The following is a 17,363-nucleotide window of genomic DNA, read 5'->3' as shown; positions in this document are numbered from 1 at the left end:
CTGCCAATGCAGGGGACACAGGTTCGATCCCTGGTCCGGGAAGATCCCACATGCCGTGGAGCAGCTAAGCCTGTGAGCCATGGCCGTTGAGCCTGCGTGTCCGGAGCCTGTGCTCCGCAACGAGAGAGGCCACAACAGTGAGAGGCCCGCATGCCGCAAAAAAGAAAAGAAAAAGTACAAAAAACTAAAAACAAACAACAACTCATCACAGTATGGAGGTTAAAAAAAAAAAAAAAGACATCCTGTGTTCATGGATTGAAAGTCAATACTGTTAGGATGTCAATACTACTCAAAGCTATCTATAGATTCAATGAAACCCCTATCAAAATTCCAATGAGGTTCTCTGAAGAAACAGAAGGTCTTTTCAACAAATGGTATTGGAAAAACAATATCCACACACAAAAGAATGAAGTTGGACCCTTACCTAACACCATACACAAAAATTAACTCAAAATGGATCAGAGACTTGCATTAAAAGCTAAAATTTTTAAATTGTTAGAAGAAAACACAGGGCAAAAGCTTCGCAACACTGGGTTTGGAAATGGTTATTGAATACGACACCACAAGCACAGGCAAAAAAATAATAGACAAATTGGATTTCACGAAAACTAAAACATTTTGTGCATCAAAGGTCAAGGGATTAATATCCAGAATATAGAGAGAACTTCTATAACTCAACAATAACAAAAAAACAAACATAATTCAAAAATGGGCAAAGGACCTGAATAGACATTTCACTGAAGAAGATATACAACTGGCCAACAAGCATATGAAAAGATGCTCAACATTACCAATCATTAGGGAGATGCAAATCAAAACTACACTGAGATATCGCCTCACACCACCCATGAGGATGGCTATTATCAAAAAAGAAGAGAAAATAACAAGTGCTGGCGAGGATGTGGAGAAACTGAAACCCTTGTGCGTTGGTGGTGGGAATGTGAAATGGTGCAGCTGCTGTGGCAAACAGTTTGGCAGTTATCATATGATCCTGCAACTCCACTCCTGGATATATACGCAAGAGAATTGAAAGTGGGGTCTCAGAGAGGTATCTGTACCACCATGTTCATAGCAGCATTACTCGTAATAGCCAACAAGTGGAAACAGCCCACAAGGCCATTACCAAGAAATGGATAAGCAAAATGCTGCATGTACATTCAATGAACTGTTATTCAGCCTTAAAAAGAAGGGAAGGGGCTTCCCTGGTGGCACAGTGGTTAAGAACCCTCCTGCCAATGCAGGGGACATGGGTTCAAGCCCTGGTCCGGGAAGATCCCACATGCCGCAGAGCAACTAAGCCCGTGAGCCACAACTACTGAGCCCGCGTGCCACAACTACTGAAGCCTGTGTGCCTGGAGCCTGCGCTCCGCAACAAGAGAAGCCACCGCAATGAGAAGCCCGCGCACCACAGCCAAGACTAGACCCCGCTCGCCTCAACTAAAGAAAGCCCATGTGCAGCAATGAAGACCCAACGCAGCCAAAAATAAATAAGTAGGAAATTCTGACACCTGCTACAACATGGGTGAACCTAGGAACATTATGCTCAGTGAAATAAGCCAGTCACGAATAAACAAATACTGTATGATTCCACTTATACACTCACAGAGACAGAAAGTAGAATGGTGGTTGCCAGGGGCCAGGGGGGAGGGGGAATATTACGGATTTCAGTTTTCCAAGGTGCAAAGAGCTCAAGAGGTGGATGGTGGTGATGAATATGCATAATATGAATGTACTTAGTGTCTGTGAACTGTACACTTACAAATGGTTAAGACAGTAAATTTTATGTTACTGTATTCTACAGAGAGAGAGAGAGAGAGGGGGAGGGGGAGGGGGGGGGAGAGAGAGAGAGAGAGAGAGAGAGAGAGAGAGAGAGAGAGCGAGCACGCGCAGAAAGGAAAGGTTGCTCAAAGTCATACAGCTAGTCAGCGGGGGACAGGTTTTCTGATCCTAAAGCCAGTACTGCTGCCATGGCAACAGGACACTTCTCAAAGGCACCTCACAGGTTCCTTGCACCAGCCTTTCTCTGCAGAACCTGATGTCATTTATTAACTTCATTTAAGTAGTGGAAGGAGAGTCTGATAGGCTTGGTGACACACAGAAACTGGAAGCCATGGCTTGATTCTCTGTTTCTAACTTAGCACCATGTGCTGTCAGCTACCCATTTTGGGGAGCTGGGTGGGAGGGTGTTTGTTTTAGGAGATGTGCGCTGGAGTCTACCAGGTTCACGTTAACACACCAGAGTTCTCACCTATAAAAACTGTAACGGCCGGAAGCTCTGCGCTGCCCCAGTGGACAGCTGTGCAGCCAGCCTCCCCAAGCCCTCCGAGCCGACTGACATCATCAGCGGGGAGATGGGAATACTGGCTCCAATGAGGACTGGGCTCCAGACCCGAGACCACCGCTGCAAGGGGCAGCAGGTCAACCGCAGGACAGGGACGAGAAGACACCTGCGTTTCCTCAGCCCCTTGCTGGAGGGGGCACATGAGATGGCAGGGCAGCTCCCTTACTCACGAGAGTAGAAAGTACCAGAAAACCGAGGTCTGGCTAATATTACTTTTGGGTGAATTTCCCATTTTACGAATCTAATTCCTTTTGTGAAGACTGTCTGTGCCATCCCCACCGCTGCCAGGGACCATCCACGGCCCCCGACGACGGCCACAGAGGGAGGGGGGCTCCCGGCCCAGCGCACTGCTCGGCACTCTCGGCTCAGGGTCCTGCAGGCCATGGCCAGGAGGGCTGGACGGGGACCTCGGGAAGTGGAATCAGGGGAAGTGGCCTCCACACCTGCCAGCCCCGCTGCTGGTTTCTGTCTGCGGGAAGAGTCAAGTGTCTCCTTCTGGACCAGTCGTTCTCCACCAGGGCTGATTCTGCCCCGAGAGGACACCTGGCCAGGTGTGGGGACATCAATTGAGGGTGGGGTGCGCTCCTGGGACCCCAGGGGTGGCGCCTCCACCAGGAAGTGGCCCGAGGTGTCGGCAGTGCTGAGGGTGCGAGCCCTGCTCGGGCGAAGGCAGCAGAGCCAGAACGCGGTGAGCGGTGATGCTCGCCAACTGTGTCAAAGGAACAGCCCTACTGAGAAGCCACGAGCGTCACCTCTGCTCCCTTCTTTTCTAAGGAGGAAGGCCAGGCGCTGCAGGCTTCGCGCTCGCGGATCTGCACCCCTGCCCAGGGCCTCTGTAACTTCACGGTGACACGTTGGCCCCGCGGCCCAGGCCCTGGCCTCTCCAGCCAGAGCTCGAGGGTGGCCACCTGCTCTCCCCTGGCAGTTCATCAGATGTGAGTCTGTTTTTCAACCAACAAGCACTCCAGCCCCCGTCACCTTCCATGAGCCCATCGTCCTTTTGTCCCATTTTCTGGCCCTGAGTCTAGAAGGAAGGTGAGAGGCAGCCCAGGGAATAAAAAGCCCGGCTTCCAGAGTGAGATCACTGTGGGCCCCCGGGCGGGTCACGTGCAGGGTCACCGTCCTCACCCCACAGGGACCTGGAGCCCCCCAGCCTTGTGTGAAGCCAGCAGGTAAACGTCCTTAGTGTTTCGGGGGGAGAAAACAAGCTGGTTTCTAAAGACAGTCATCTTCCTTTTTGGGATAAACTAGAAGTTCAAAGCTATCGTTTCAAAAACTGGAGCGACGACAGACCACGTTGTACCTTAATGACTTCACTAAACGGCCGGTCACTTCGTCTTTAGAGAAACGCCTCTGGAGAATAAGGCCCAGCTAGAACGCACGTGCTGAGGAAGCCCGTGCGGAGCCCAGAGCTGCAGGGCAGCAAGTCTGCGATGCGCCAGCAGGCCCAGGTGTACGACCCGCCCGTGTAACGCTATACACACCTTGCTGCCTGTGAGCTGTGCCAGGTGAGGTTTCAACTCTTCTCCGATTACGGAATAAATCGCCACTAAGCAAAACACGCTGGCCTTACGCACGCTGCTCTCGGTGTTGTCGTAACCCTGCAGTCAGAGAGGGACACAGAAAGGAAACGAGATCAAAGCTTTGCCTGACTGTCAATATTTCATCAACGTTTCCACAAATGCCCTCTCGGTTCAACCTCGACCTTGTCAGGAGCGGCCTGGATACACCTGAGCTCTGCCTGTGAACCCCGAGAGCTCTCGCCCCAGAGAGGCCACATGTAAGAGTGCCAAAGAGTGAGCGGCTTCCGGGGTGGGAGGCTGGAGGCCGGCGAGCTGGTCTCCTCCACACAGATAGATGCTGTATCACGAGCTGCCAGGCAGCACCAGCCAAGAGACGTCACGAGAGAACAGAATGAGAAAAGGAAGTTAAGGGGAAAAATACCTGGCTTCTTTCCTATTTCTCGCCATGGTAAAGCAAACCTCACACGTGCAAACCCCTTTCAAGAAATGAGAACCACGTCGCTCACTCTTGTGGGCAAAACTCCACTGTCCACGGACTGCAGGGAACATCCGCCCGCAGCCAGACCTCCGCATCCTTCTCCAGCTGGACCACAACCTGCCTGTGGGCCTCCCCCCACCCCACACCCAGGTGGGACTGTCTGCTCTCCTCCGAACAGCCCTCTGGACCTTTCTGCTTTTCCTCTGCCTGGAGAAAAAGCCAGTGCCCGGCTGTATGTGTTTAAATTTCTGAGCCCAGCACTCAGCAAACAGCAGCATTTATTAAGTGTAAAGCTGATGTCTCTCTACCCTTCCCCACTGAAATCTCTCCCTAGGGCCCAACTCTAAACCACTTCTTCTCTGAGCCCGTCTCTGACACCCCAACCCAGAGGTCAGCCCCCACCCCGATCTCAGAAACCCCTACCTGCACCCCCGTGGCAGCAACTCAGCACACGGCACCCGCCCTCACCCACGGCCGTCTGTACGGCTGTACTGGGTCCTGGAGCGGGCTGGAGACCCCGTGAGGTAGGGTCCCAACAGTGGAAAACACCTCGTCTTCCGGAGTCTACTTAATTCAACGCCTCATGCTCACGAGGGTTTTCAATTAATATTAGCTGGACGGATGAGAGCCAGGACCACTGTTTGATGCTGGGCTCCACGGCCCACCCTGCCCAGGGCTGGGCCCACTGCCGTGCAGTAAGGAAGGAACAACAAAGAAAGATCAAAACATGTTCACAGTAAAGTTCCTTCTGTGAGCCACAGGCCTGGGCTGCCAGGAAGATCTTCCTGTGCGTTCAGCAGAGGGTGGGCCAGAAGAGGCAGGGGCTGCACCGCCCGGTTGTCCCGCCCACCCCTCGGGGGCCCACCTGCAGCAGGCCCGGGATGATGTCCGCGAGGAGCTGCAGCAAGGCCTCCTTGGCGATCCTCTCGACGACTTTGGTCTGCATCTTGATGGCGGCCAGGTTGATGGGGTAGTCGGCCGTCTGGATGATGGGGCACAGCACTTTGATGCACTGCTCCGGGTGGATGGAGCTTGCCAGCGTGGAGGCGGCCTCCTCGGCAGCCCTCACCACCTGAAACACGGCCCGTGCGTGGGTGAGCTCCAGCCACACCAGACAGCACTGCCGCCCGAGTTCACAGGCCCAGGGACAGGCTCGCATCGCTCCGCGCTGGGCGGCCCCCGGCCCCGGCCCGGCTGCGCTTTCGCTCCAACAGCGTCAGCCGGGTGGGCTGGCCGTAGGGGGCACCATACTCCAGAAGAGCCGTGTCCTACCCTCCGGCTCCTAAGGACCTTAGAAACCTGACAGCCTGGGCCGTCTTCCCCTACTGCCCTCCCCCCGCTCCATCTGTGCTGTGTGTGTTCGCGCACTCCTGTGTGGCAGCAGCTGAGCTGAGCTCAGGGCCTGTCAGGGCCGGCTGGTCCACGTGGGGCGGGCACAGGAGGAGGCAAAGGCTCAGGAGGTGGCTGGTGAGGGACAGGAAGCAGGAGGCTTCTCTGGTGGCCCACGGGGCTCCTAAGGCTCCAGCCCCACCAGCAAGCGGTCACTAGTCACCAGTCATGCTCAGGGCCTCTCACTCCCCACACAAACACACACACGCAGACACACACACACACACAGACACAGACACACAGACATACACACACAGACACAGACACACAGACATACACACACACACATATACACACTCACACATACACATATACACACAGACACACATATCATACACACACATACACACACATATAGATACACACACAGACACACGCACATATACATACACACAGACACACACACATACCCAGACACACACATACACATATATACACACATATACACACAGACACACACAGATATATATACACACACACAGACACACACACATACAGACACACACACATATACACACAGACACACACATATATATACACACACAGAAACACATATACATACACACATACACACTCACATGCACACACTCACATGCACACACATACACACAGACACACATAGACACACACATACACAGACACACATATATACATACACACACACATATACAGACACACACATATACACACACATATACACAGACACAAACATACACACACACATATACACACAGACACACACATATACATACACCACACACATATACCCCCCCACACATACCCACACATATACATACCCACACATACACACACACATACACACACACACAGATATACACACACATACACACATATACACACACATACAGACACACACATACACACACATATACACAGACACAGATATACACACACATACAGACACACACATACACACAGATATACACAGACACAGATATACACACACATACACACAGATATACACACACATACAGACACATACACAGCACACACACACACATACACAGATATACACACACATATACACAGACACAGATATATACACACATATACACAGACACACATATACACAATACACACACAGAGACACACATATACAGACACATAGATATACACACACAGATATATACACATGACACACACACAAGACACACACACATACACATATACACACATATATAAAGACACATATACATACACACATATATACACACATATATACAGACACACACATATATACAGACACACACACACACACACACACACACACACACACACACACACACACACGGAAATGAGACTAAAGGAAGCCCATCGTGATGTTTCTCCTGCCAACTCCGTCGCCTACGAACTGCGGTTTGTCCCACTCAGGTCCCCTGACAGCAGAGAGTCTGCTGTGCCTACATGACCTTTAACCTCTCACCCCAAGAAGGGCAGAGTCAGACAGGCACACGCTCAGCCTCTTGAGAGCAGCACAGCAGACGCACCTCAGTTCATTCCTCTACCAAGAGGAGCCTCAATTTTTAAAAATTCCATAGCGGGGATTAACAAAACACCTACTTTTACAGCTATCTGGATTAAGAAAGATGACACGGCAACGACTGTAGCTGCAGAGCCCGTGGGGCTCCGAGCTCGGCCTTGGTGGAGGAACAGCAGAGAAGTGGGGCTGGGCCACTGAGGTGCCCCGCAAGGCTCCAGGGCTCGGTCCAGAGGCCCAGGGCCTACGCCCAGGGGTCTGCCCGGTCCAATACTCACTCCAAAGGGCCACCCCGATGACCAGGCACGCAAGGAAACGAGGCCTGTGCAGGAACACTAGGCAAAGATGCACCCCGCCAGCCGCTGTGGGGCCCCACCAGCTCCCTTCACTCTTCCTGAAAGTTGCTCACTTGTGCTAGTGACCTGGCCGGGCAGGTCCCCCTCACCCCCACGGAACCCCCGGGGCACCCTGATCACTGCACTTCATTGCTCTGCTGACACCGTCTCCCCACTAGACTAAGGGCTCCTTGAAGGCAAGCTCCCATGTTGGCCACCCTTCTGTCCCCATGCCCAGCAGTGTCCAGCATCATGCACTAGGTGCTCAGTGTCTGTCCAACTCATTTCCCCACAGTGTGTGTGCGTGTGTGTGTGTGTGTGTGTGTATTTAAATGCTCAGTGATCAGTTTGTTTGGAGAGGGACAGCATATTGCTTAGAAGGGCTCCATCACGCAACAATTACTAGATGAAGTGCTGTGCTTCCTCCTGAGCTCAGGCATGTCCCTGAGAGTGTGGTCAGTCCACGGCGGACCTGGCAGAGCCAGGCGTCTGGCGTGTTACACACAGCTAGGCAGATGGTGGAAGAGGGGGCCCGTCCCTTCTCCAATCGGGTCCTGCAGTGGGACACCAATGCCCTTCTACTGTAAGAAACCACTGTTACAGGTGTCACAACATACTGGTCAGAAAGCTGAGTGATAGTAACTAACTGACGAAACCTGAGGTCTTAGTTTTTAAACATGGAAAAAAAAAATGAAATGAAATACTGGATGATTTCATAGACAATATTCAAGTTGGAAAACACTGATGTAGGGGAATTCAGGAGACCACCAGGAGGTGGGCACAGCTCAGTGGGCGGGAAGACACTGGCCTGGGAGACAGACTGGGGTTCAAGTCCCAGCACCACCACTTAAGTCTTGAGAGGAGCAAACTAGAAACCTCCCGGCGCCTCTCAGGGAAATAAATGGCCAGGTTCACAGCGAGACTCTAACACGAGGGGTCCCCTCCTCCCCCCAACCTCACCACGCTCTGCTATCATCCAGGTCACAGGAGTTACCCCGCAGGGAGCTGCTGGGAAACAGACCTTCTCAGGTCTGCTGAGCTGAAACCCAAACCCAGGGAGAACTTTGTCACATAAAACTCCACAAATTCTTGACGTCGCTTGCAGGAAGCATTTAATCAAATGTAGGTTTTCTGAAAATGCCTGAAAAGAAAATGCCAGAAGCTGCGCTTTAAGAAGGCCCATCTGAGGCCCCCTCTTTCACTGAGGTTAGAACAAGTTTCCCAAGACAGATGCTGTTTTTGGCAAGGCGGGTCGGCGTTCTCAACTTCCCTCTACATGCCAAGCTCCCAGCGGCTGGCCTGCTGCCTGATTCAGGGTGAACTTTAGGTTTTGCCCCTGTGTTCTGTGTAACATAAGAAGCAAAGATTATAAGTGTAAGCAAACAGAGAGCAAAAGTAAACACGGGCAGCAGAGAGGAAGGAGGACAGTACTGTCTAGCAGACAAGGTGGCCAGAGGCGGCAAAGATGTTTTCCAAGGGGGCAGGGATGCTGATGAGAGCAAGGGGGATCAGGCAGCCTTCTGGGCTGTCATCTACCCCAAGTGACCAAGACTGTTCTAGTTCTGCTGACTTTGCTGCAGTCTGGTAGGGAACACAGGAATTCTGCTTTTTCAAAGTTAGTGAAATAACAGTGTCTAGCTAGGAAAAGCATAATTTCCTTATCTAACTTTTTTAAAAATGAGATCATTACTCAGAATATTGATGAATGTTTGCTTAAAGATAAGGTTTCTTTGAGAGCACAGAGCCTGTCAAAATTTGGACTGCGTGTTTTGAGTTCACAGGGTTTGACTGGGCTCTGTCACCGATGCGGCAGCCTCACTGGCTGACTAAAAGCCAGCCAGCCAGCCAGCGGGTGTTCAGGAACCGCGGCTCCCGAAGGGGGAGGCTGGCGCCACCTTCTGGGGAAGGCCGGGGAGGCCTCGCCGGACAGGCCAGGTGCCCGGCGTGTGCCCACCAGCGTGGTGCGCCCACCGTGGAGGGGCGGCTGTGTCTCTGGTGGGGCGGGGCAGGGGTGTGGGCAGCACTGCTCTGCCTGCTGCCAGCTCAGGCGGTCGCCACCGGGGACCTGAACCCAGCATGCGAGTCCCCTGTCTGCCGGACCCGGCACCACAGGACGGGGGGAGGAAAGGAACAACCTTCAGGGTCCAAGTTCGGGGACCTGGCTCTGCCATCAACTAGTGAGGTGAACGTGGGAGGAGTTTCTTCTACTGTCTGGGCCTCAGTTTCCCTCATCAGTAAAATGAGGGGGGATGCGAATCTAGAATGCTTACATCAGTTTGGAGCGTGAAACCTTATCTCCCAGACCTCGCTGATGAGGACTTTCTCCCGGAAAACGCACACGTACAATTTCAGATGGTATAGCCTGCACGCACGGATGGTCTCTGACCACACGGCCATCACAGCCCCCGCCCTGGAGAAGCGCATTCAGGGCAACGTCGTCTCGAACGCGGAAAGGCTCCGAGGTGGGAGACTTATTCTGTCCCACCCCAAGGGGTAGAATCAGGGCCGATGGGGGACAATGCCACGGAGTCACAGGGTGGGCGCCCAGGAGGGGGCCGTGTCCCCACCCTGGAGGACACCTCCGACGCCGGGATGGCTGGCCCCTCGGAAGAGCCTGGGAGGCGGAAGGTGGGCTGAGCACAGAACTCCTCTTCTGCGCCTCCCAAATCCATCAACTCCTGGTGTTCCCGGCCTCAAGTGTGGGAGTGTGACGGCCCCTCCAGTGGAGATGCCGAGAGATTCAGCCGACGCGGGAGCCCAGAGACACAGCCCAAAGTTGATTCACCCAAATTTCGATAGCCTTCTGAGATATAGTTCGAGAAATGCGGTTACGTCTGCTTTATGTAAAACTGAAAAACCTCAGGCACAATTCTACTCAGAACCGGTCTATTTCTCCACTGGAAGAGGATAAAAGACAGTGTCTTCAGTGTTCACAGTGCCAGCCTCCTCGCCGCCTGACTCTGAGGCCAGCCCTGCAGGGCAGGCCTCGCAGGGCGTCCCAGGTCACCCCGGGTGCCAGCACTTCCGGCGTCCAGAGCTGCGTCCCGTCCCCAGCCACGTGACTGGCCAAAGTAGGATGAGGACCCAAGTTTCCAGACTCCAGAGTTCTGACATTAAACAAGGGCCCCCCGACTGCTTTCTGCAGACAGGGTTTCCTCTCTTAGTAAGACGCTCTGAGGCTACGGGAGCTAAAGGGCAGGTGTCACGTCTGGTCTTAGGAGGCTGGGCCCATCAGAGAGGAGGGGCCGTGTCCCCTCACCCTGAGTAACCGTGGGATAGCGGCCGCCACCACTCAGGACTGGACACCATGCTTGGCATGTCCCAACCACCCGGCAGGGTGGGCGATGGGACCTCCACTTGTGGCGGGGTGGGTCCAGCCGGTCCAGCCCAGCTGTGTCCTCCCGGCCCACGGCCCTGGGCTTCGCTGCTTGGCTCACGGCCAGCATCCTCCCGAACTGCCCCAGACTCCCAGCACACTTCTCTATGGACCCCACGTGGATTCCTGTGCTCTTACGTCACCTAAGCCGTATAAGTTCCTTTAGGTCTGAGCACCACCCTGCGACCTGCGCAATAATGGGACATTTACCAGTTTGTGCTACGAGTGTCAGACTGTCTGGCTCAGCAACTTTGACCTTTTAAACGACTATACAGGTCTCTGGTTTTGTCTTTTTGTTAAAAGGCTGAAGGTTACAAAGGAAATAGGGCCTCTGGCTATATCCCAAGACTGGGCCCAAAGAAGACTGGAGACTTAGAATCTAGAAAGGTTGAGGTTTGTTACTCAGCAGCCTCCTCCATTATCCTGAGGCCGGCTGACACACAGATAAGCATGCAGTCCACTCCCTGGGCTAACAGATTAGAAACCCAAGGTCCAGAGAGGTGAAATAATCTTTCCACGCTCACACAATGCACTGTTCTTCAGAACCCACTGACACACGGCCGCTGCCCCGAGAGGCTTCTCAGGGCCACTCCCTATGCGGGGGGGCCTGGGTGAGCCATGGTCAGAGAGTGATTCTAATTGGTATTTGAAGCACAACGTCAGCTTGCTAAAGTGCTTTCTCTCTGACACGCCGCTGCTTTGCTCAGGCTGTGATATTTGCCAAGAGGTCCCCGAAAAGTTCTATTGTAAAAATAAATTTAGTCTGGCTTTGCTTTTTTAATTCCTTGCAATCATAAAACTAATTAGAAATGATTTCAAAATAAAACCCCGGGAGACGTAACAGTGGTTGTTTCGTATTTACCTGAGACTCAAACTTCCCCAAACAAGCCAAACCACCTGAGGCTGGATTCTGATGCCTTAAACACCAAGGCTGCCGTGGGGCAAGAAATGTCTGGTGACCTCCTGGAGTGACATAAAACGAAGCTGATATTTTCCTCTTTTTAACAGGAAAATGTAATGGAATATTCATTAACATGGCCGAGGTCAGCAAAAAGTCTCAAGTATAGAACATCTTCAAAGAAACAGAGTTGGTGTTCCTCTCAAGTTTAAACAGAATGGCGAGCAAGGACCCCAGCACTCTGGGTACCGCGTGTAAGCCGCAGTGCCTGGGAGCAGCAGCTACTGAAACGAGTGCCTCTGAGACGGTACGGATGTCTGAAGACGGCTTTACGTAGCAATACTGGTACAGTGCCTGACGGTGTTAGAAGCATGCTTCCATGTCCCGTGTCTGATTCTCGAGGCGGCCACGCTACACAGGCTTAGACAGAAGGGATCAAACCGACAGCTGGGCTGGAGGTCGGATGCTGGACCGAAAACCAGGCTTTCCCCCTCTAGATTCACGCTACCACTGACCCCAGAATCTCATGCAAAGTATCAGTGCTCTTCTTAGCCCTAAATCTTCTCATAATCATTGAAGGAGAGGTTCTGTACCAGCCCCAACAAACGGATTTCAAGTTCTCAGATAAAAAGTGTTAACATTAATGGAGTTGTTTCTTGAAAAACAGAAAAGGGGGCGTAAGATTTTAAAAGGTCACTATCAAGCCCTTCGCCCCTTCGGATGTTTGCTAAAAGCTAACACTACGGTATACCATAGTAACTTCATTAATGAGCTACTGAAACTCAAAAGCAAATTTTATTTACTAAAAAGATAAAAATAAGGAGCTAGACAATGAAAGAGATTTACTTATTCAAATAGGAAATATGAAAACTGTCTAACCGGACAAACACCAACTTTTAATTATTTATTTAATTACTTTTTGGGCCACGCTGCGAGGTTTATGGGATCTTAGTTCCCCGACCAGGGATCGAACCCAGGCCCTCGGCAGTGAAAGCGCTAAGTCCGAACCACTGGACCACCAGGGAATTCCCAATACCAACTTTGAAAATAAGAACTTTAAACCGGCACCCGAATCCTCTATCTTGCTTATTGTAAAACATCTCCGTTAGCTTATGATGAACGATGCCTGAGACAGATTTAGCACCCGCACGTTTCAGCGTGTGACAAAAGTGTCTTGCACTCATAGCTCCTGCTAAAGACCCTGGGAACACAGTCCCTGGCTTATCGGTGACAAACAAGCCATCTTATCCTCAGCCCTGCTTTATGCATCTTCCCTAGGGGCCTTATGACACCTTTCAACTTATAGAAACTGCATTTCAAGAAGTGCTTCATTGCTACAGCCCCGCGGCCAGAACTACAGTGCGCACGCTGGCGGGGCCCCGGCCACAGCGGCCAAGGAAAGACATGTCTGGTGACAAGCGCTCTCACAGCCGCTCTGTGTCCACCTGCCGGTCCAACTCCTTCATCTGCCAAAGCCCGGGTTTTGCCTGTGGACACAAAACCAACTAGCTGTAACGAGAAGGAGGTGCCCAGAGCTGTCGCCGGGAGGAGCACACTTTGGGAATGCCAATTTAGACGGGAAGAGAGACTGGCCCCTGTCTGACTAGTAACCGGGTCTAGAAACACTTCGGCTCCTTTCCAGTCAATAAATGTGGGAATGATGTTTGAATGTGCAGACGAGAAAACGTAGCAACCAGAGACATACTGTGTGGGATATGCCAGCACAACGGCTACCACACAGACCCTGTGCGTCTAACTATCCGGCCTAAAAACAAACGCGGATTGGCAAAGCCAGAGAAAGATCACGTGGAAGAGTTTTAAAGGAAAAGAAAAACAAAAACGAAAACGATACCTAACACCAAAACATACAGGTGCCCAAGTTAGAAGCTTCGGGCAAAGTGACAGCGTGAAGTTTCATAAGGAAAACGACAAGGGCACCAAGTCAAGGTGAGTCTGAAAGCATGCAAAGCAGGGGAGGCCTGCCAGTAACCGCACTCATTTCAGAACACAGTGTTTCCTCAACCAGCTTATCAGGAAATCAGTGACAGCTGCGTGGAGACCCTTGGGTTACAAGAATTCCACGGCAACTGAGTGCTGCTACGTTTGCTTTAAGCAGCAGGCGTTTTCTGCTTGTGTCCCTTACGCAACCTAAAGGACTTCAAAGTGAAGAACGTTCTCTCCTCAGTCTCTCGCTTTGCAGGGGAAAACAACAGGATCTCTCACGTAAACAGTAAAGAGCAACTTCTGGTAACGTATACTTCTCCGGGTCCACCGTCCAAATCCTGGAGGTTACGATCAGGATGGCCACTGTAAAGACAGACGTCTGCCAAGGGGATGGCTAGTGACCGCCACACCATGCAGGTGGCTTTGTTTCACCTCAGTGTCACAGTCTCAATATGTCCTCCCCTCTGAAAACAACTGACATCGTATGTATGTAAAAGAACGTCCATTTCATGTCATTTTTTTCATCATGTATTCTCATTAAGGAGAAGCTATCGTGGTTAAAAAAAAAAAAAAAAAAGTCAGCACAGACCAGTTGCCCCTTAAAAGACACACGACCTGGTTCACAACTTGGTTCTGCCAGGAACTGCCACGTGTGCATCACCTGACAAAGGATGGGACCTCCTGGACCTTCTTCCTCACCTGGGAATAATTACAGTGACTACTGTTAGCTTACCTGGTCCTCACATTTTTCAAATGAGTTATCTGAAGTGGAAAGCGTTTTGTTCAAACACGAGTAGGTGCTGTCGCCATCAGGCAACCAAGCTGGATCCCGGAAGTGTGAGTGAGTGGTTTGCACACACACCCATCATTCATGCACCTGTGTGGCACTAGGACTGCTGGGTGGAGAGATGCCCGGCCAGAGGGACGCCCTCAACCTCGCTGAGCCTGCAGTTGTGGTGGGAACCTGAGGGGGCCAGACCGGTCTCTGTTCAGTAGCCACGTAACTGCTGAACAGAGGAAAAAGCCATGATTCAGGGTCTGATTCTCGCTGTGAAGAGAAGAACTGCTCTAATCACAGTTCCTTTAATCCACGGCTGTGCTCGCGAGAGTCACACGGGAGCCAAAAGATTGAACTGACACATGCTTATGTCTCACTTCGGGGTCAAACCCACTGTTTCGCCAAGTTAAGTTTTCCAAACCTGGAACTAGACGGTTGTTTGCCACAGTGCCTTTCACTGGCAGGCGTCCCTGAAACCATCTCCCTTTAGGGCGCTCCACCCACCCCACCTCCCATCTCTCGATACGCAGAGGACTGTGGGCGGCAGGCCCCGGGACAGTCCAGCAAGCAACTGGACGAGGATGCACGGACTGTCCTCTGCGTGCACACGCGTCGGGCCCAGAACCGCGCCCTCCCTGCCCCGTGACGGGAGCCCGAGGAGAGTGCGGATGCCTCACGCGTCCGGAGCCCGCAGAGCGGGCGGGCCGCCTCCAGTCCTTCGAGCCTGTAGGGGGAGCCCGCCCGCATGCTCCGGCCTCACCTAGCTCTCCCGTGGGCGGCGGTGGGGTGACAGTCCTCCGAGGAGAGCGGGGCCCTGCGGGTGAGGGAGCCTGGCCGAGGGCCCAGAGCGAGGCTTGCACATCTCCATCCCCACCCTGACCGCAGGGAAAAGGGCAGACCCGCCCGGATGAGGCTCAGAGAGCCCTGCCGCCTGGGCACTGGGCCCGCAGCGCTGCTCAGACCCCGCGGCGGCAGGGCTGTGCGCCAGAGGCTGGCTCACCTCCTTGTGGGAGTCTTTGTGGGCTTCCAGCGTCTTCATGATCGTCAGCTCCGCGTAGTGTTTAAACCTTGCTGGCTGGCTTCTCAAGGTCTCCCGCAGCACCCTGAGTGCCAGCGCGCGGATGGAGTGCTGGGGCAGAGGAGAGACGGACATCAGCAAACGCCTCGCGGCGCCTCTCTGCGCACATGGCCAGCGGGGCCCCGAGACCGGCTCCCAGGCCTGGGTCCCTAGCGCCCTGCAGGCACCGTGACATGGACGCCAGGCTTCCTGGACGGAGGCTCCCAGATGGCCAGCTCCACGAGGGTGGGCGCTGTGCCTGCGGGGACATCCCAGGACCTGGCACCTGAGAGGGACCCCAGGAAGGCTTCCTGAACGAGACCAAATGAGGATGACTGCTGAGTTCACTATCAGTCTCCCGGGGGGCGGCTCCGGATTTTCTGAGGCTCAGGTGTGTATCTGTAAACTATGTAAAAGGACAGCCCTATGCCCTATGTAAAGGGCACCTACATGTTTCATCGACACGACCTGTCAGACAGTGGACTCTCTCAGGACAGTGGGAGACCTGCCGATATTCCTGACCTTCTACGTGAGCAGGTCATGGGGGAGGGGAACGTGTAAAGAACTCCAGCTACTTGAGGCCTGGGTCATGAGTATGGAGGAAAGCCATTCAAACAGACCCCTAATCTCAACAACAGAGAATGGGGTTTACATCAGACAGAACATTCTGATTCTCTGCCACTCACCTGCACCAGCCACAGGCTCACACACCACCCCCCGCCCTCTCCATGACATCGTTTCTCCTCCTGACAAAGCCAACCACTAGACGCGCTTCAGGTACCAACAGGTACTTTGTCTTAAGAAAAGCGAATACGGATCTTTCATCGCCGTTCTTCTACCTTGATTAACCCCACACCAAACCATGCGTCCCTAAGCACCAGACAGCAACTGGAGTCACCATGACATTTGCCAGCCTCTGCTCACCTGTCTTCCATTAAGATCACCATCAACGTGACCTGGGCACGACCTCTGCCCTGGGCCGTGCCCAACCTCCTCGAAATCTGTCTGGTCCTACCCCTTGAGCTGTTCACACACTTACTGTACTTGTGCTTCTGCTGACCTACACGAAGCCCGGAGCACAGAGATGGAGTTTTACTTCTAGACTTTAATCCAGGGAAGTCCTAACATTTACTCCTGCTGCCACACACACAAGGGAGCGGCTGCACAGCAGGCGGGGGGGGGGGGGGGGGGGGGGGGGGGCCTCTGATCAGGGTGCTCACCCGTTGAAGAGTCACATTCAAGTGTCACCGCGTGGAGACAGCTTTCTACGTTAAAAATAATAATGGACGATAACAGAAAACAGTACTGATCTCTGCTTCTGGGATCTGTCGCTGGAACTGTTAACAGTGCAGGGGTGAACCAACACAGAGCCCCAGGGAAGGCGCCTTTAGTAGGGTTTAGTATGGTCTTCCAAAAGTGAGCCTCTGATCTCTCAACTGCATGTGAAGCATAAATAAAACTCCTAAGGAAGAAAACCCCATCATAAAACAACAAGCCACATTCCTACACTAGCAAAGTCTTAAGAAATTTTGTGAAAGGGACCAAAGAGGGAGCACGTCTCCCTCAACGACTACAAACCCAATTACAGAAAAACCTGCGTGGAGGCCAGGGTGGGGCCTGTCTCCGCTAACTGACTGGGTCCAGAAAACCTGAAAGTTGTCTTGGTGCCAACAGGAAGCACAGCACAGGAGTGGAGGGGAGCTGTGGGCCCAGGCCTGGCCACCCAGGAGGGGAGGGGGGAGGGAG

General features: G+C 52.8%; 1 protein-coding gene across 1 annotated transcript in view; it reads right to left on the bottom strand.

Moving 5' to 3' along the window:
• CLASP1 (cytoplasmic linker associated protein 1) overlaps positions 1 to 17,363 on the bottom strand; it is a 272,968-nt gene that overhangs the window by 11,815 nt on the left and 243,790 nt on the right. The window contains exons 36-39 of the mRNA XM_027082432.1: positions 16,193 to 16,239; positions 15,561 to 15,997; positions 5,208 to 5,414; positions 3,826 to 3,942 (exon numbers count right to left, since the gene is read on the bottom strand). Coding sequence (XP_026938233.1) covers positions 3,826 to 3,942; positions 5,208 to 5,414; positions 15,561 to 15,997; positions 16,193 to 16,239 — 808 coding nt within the window. The remainder of the gene's footprint in view (positions 1 to 3,825; positions 3,943 to 5,207; positions 5,415 to 15,560; positions 15,998 to 16,192; positions 16,240 to 17,363) is intronic.

The sequence above is a fragment of the Aethalodelphis obliquidens genome, unplaced genomic scaffold (assembly GCF_003676395.1).
Source record: "Aethalodelphis obliquidens isolate GAN/ISIS:26980383/991018 unplaced genomic scaffold, ASM367639v1 scaffold47, whole genome shotgun sequence".
Lineage (NCBI taxonomy): Eukaryota > Metazoa > Chordata > Mammalia > Artiodactyla > Delphinidae > Aethalodelphis > Aethalodelphis obliquidens.
This window is presented reverse-complemented; position numbering and strand designations above follow the sequence as displayed.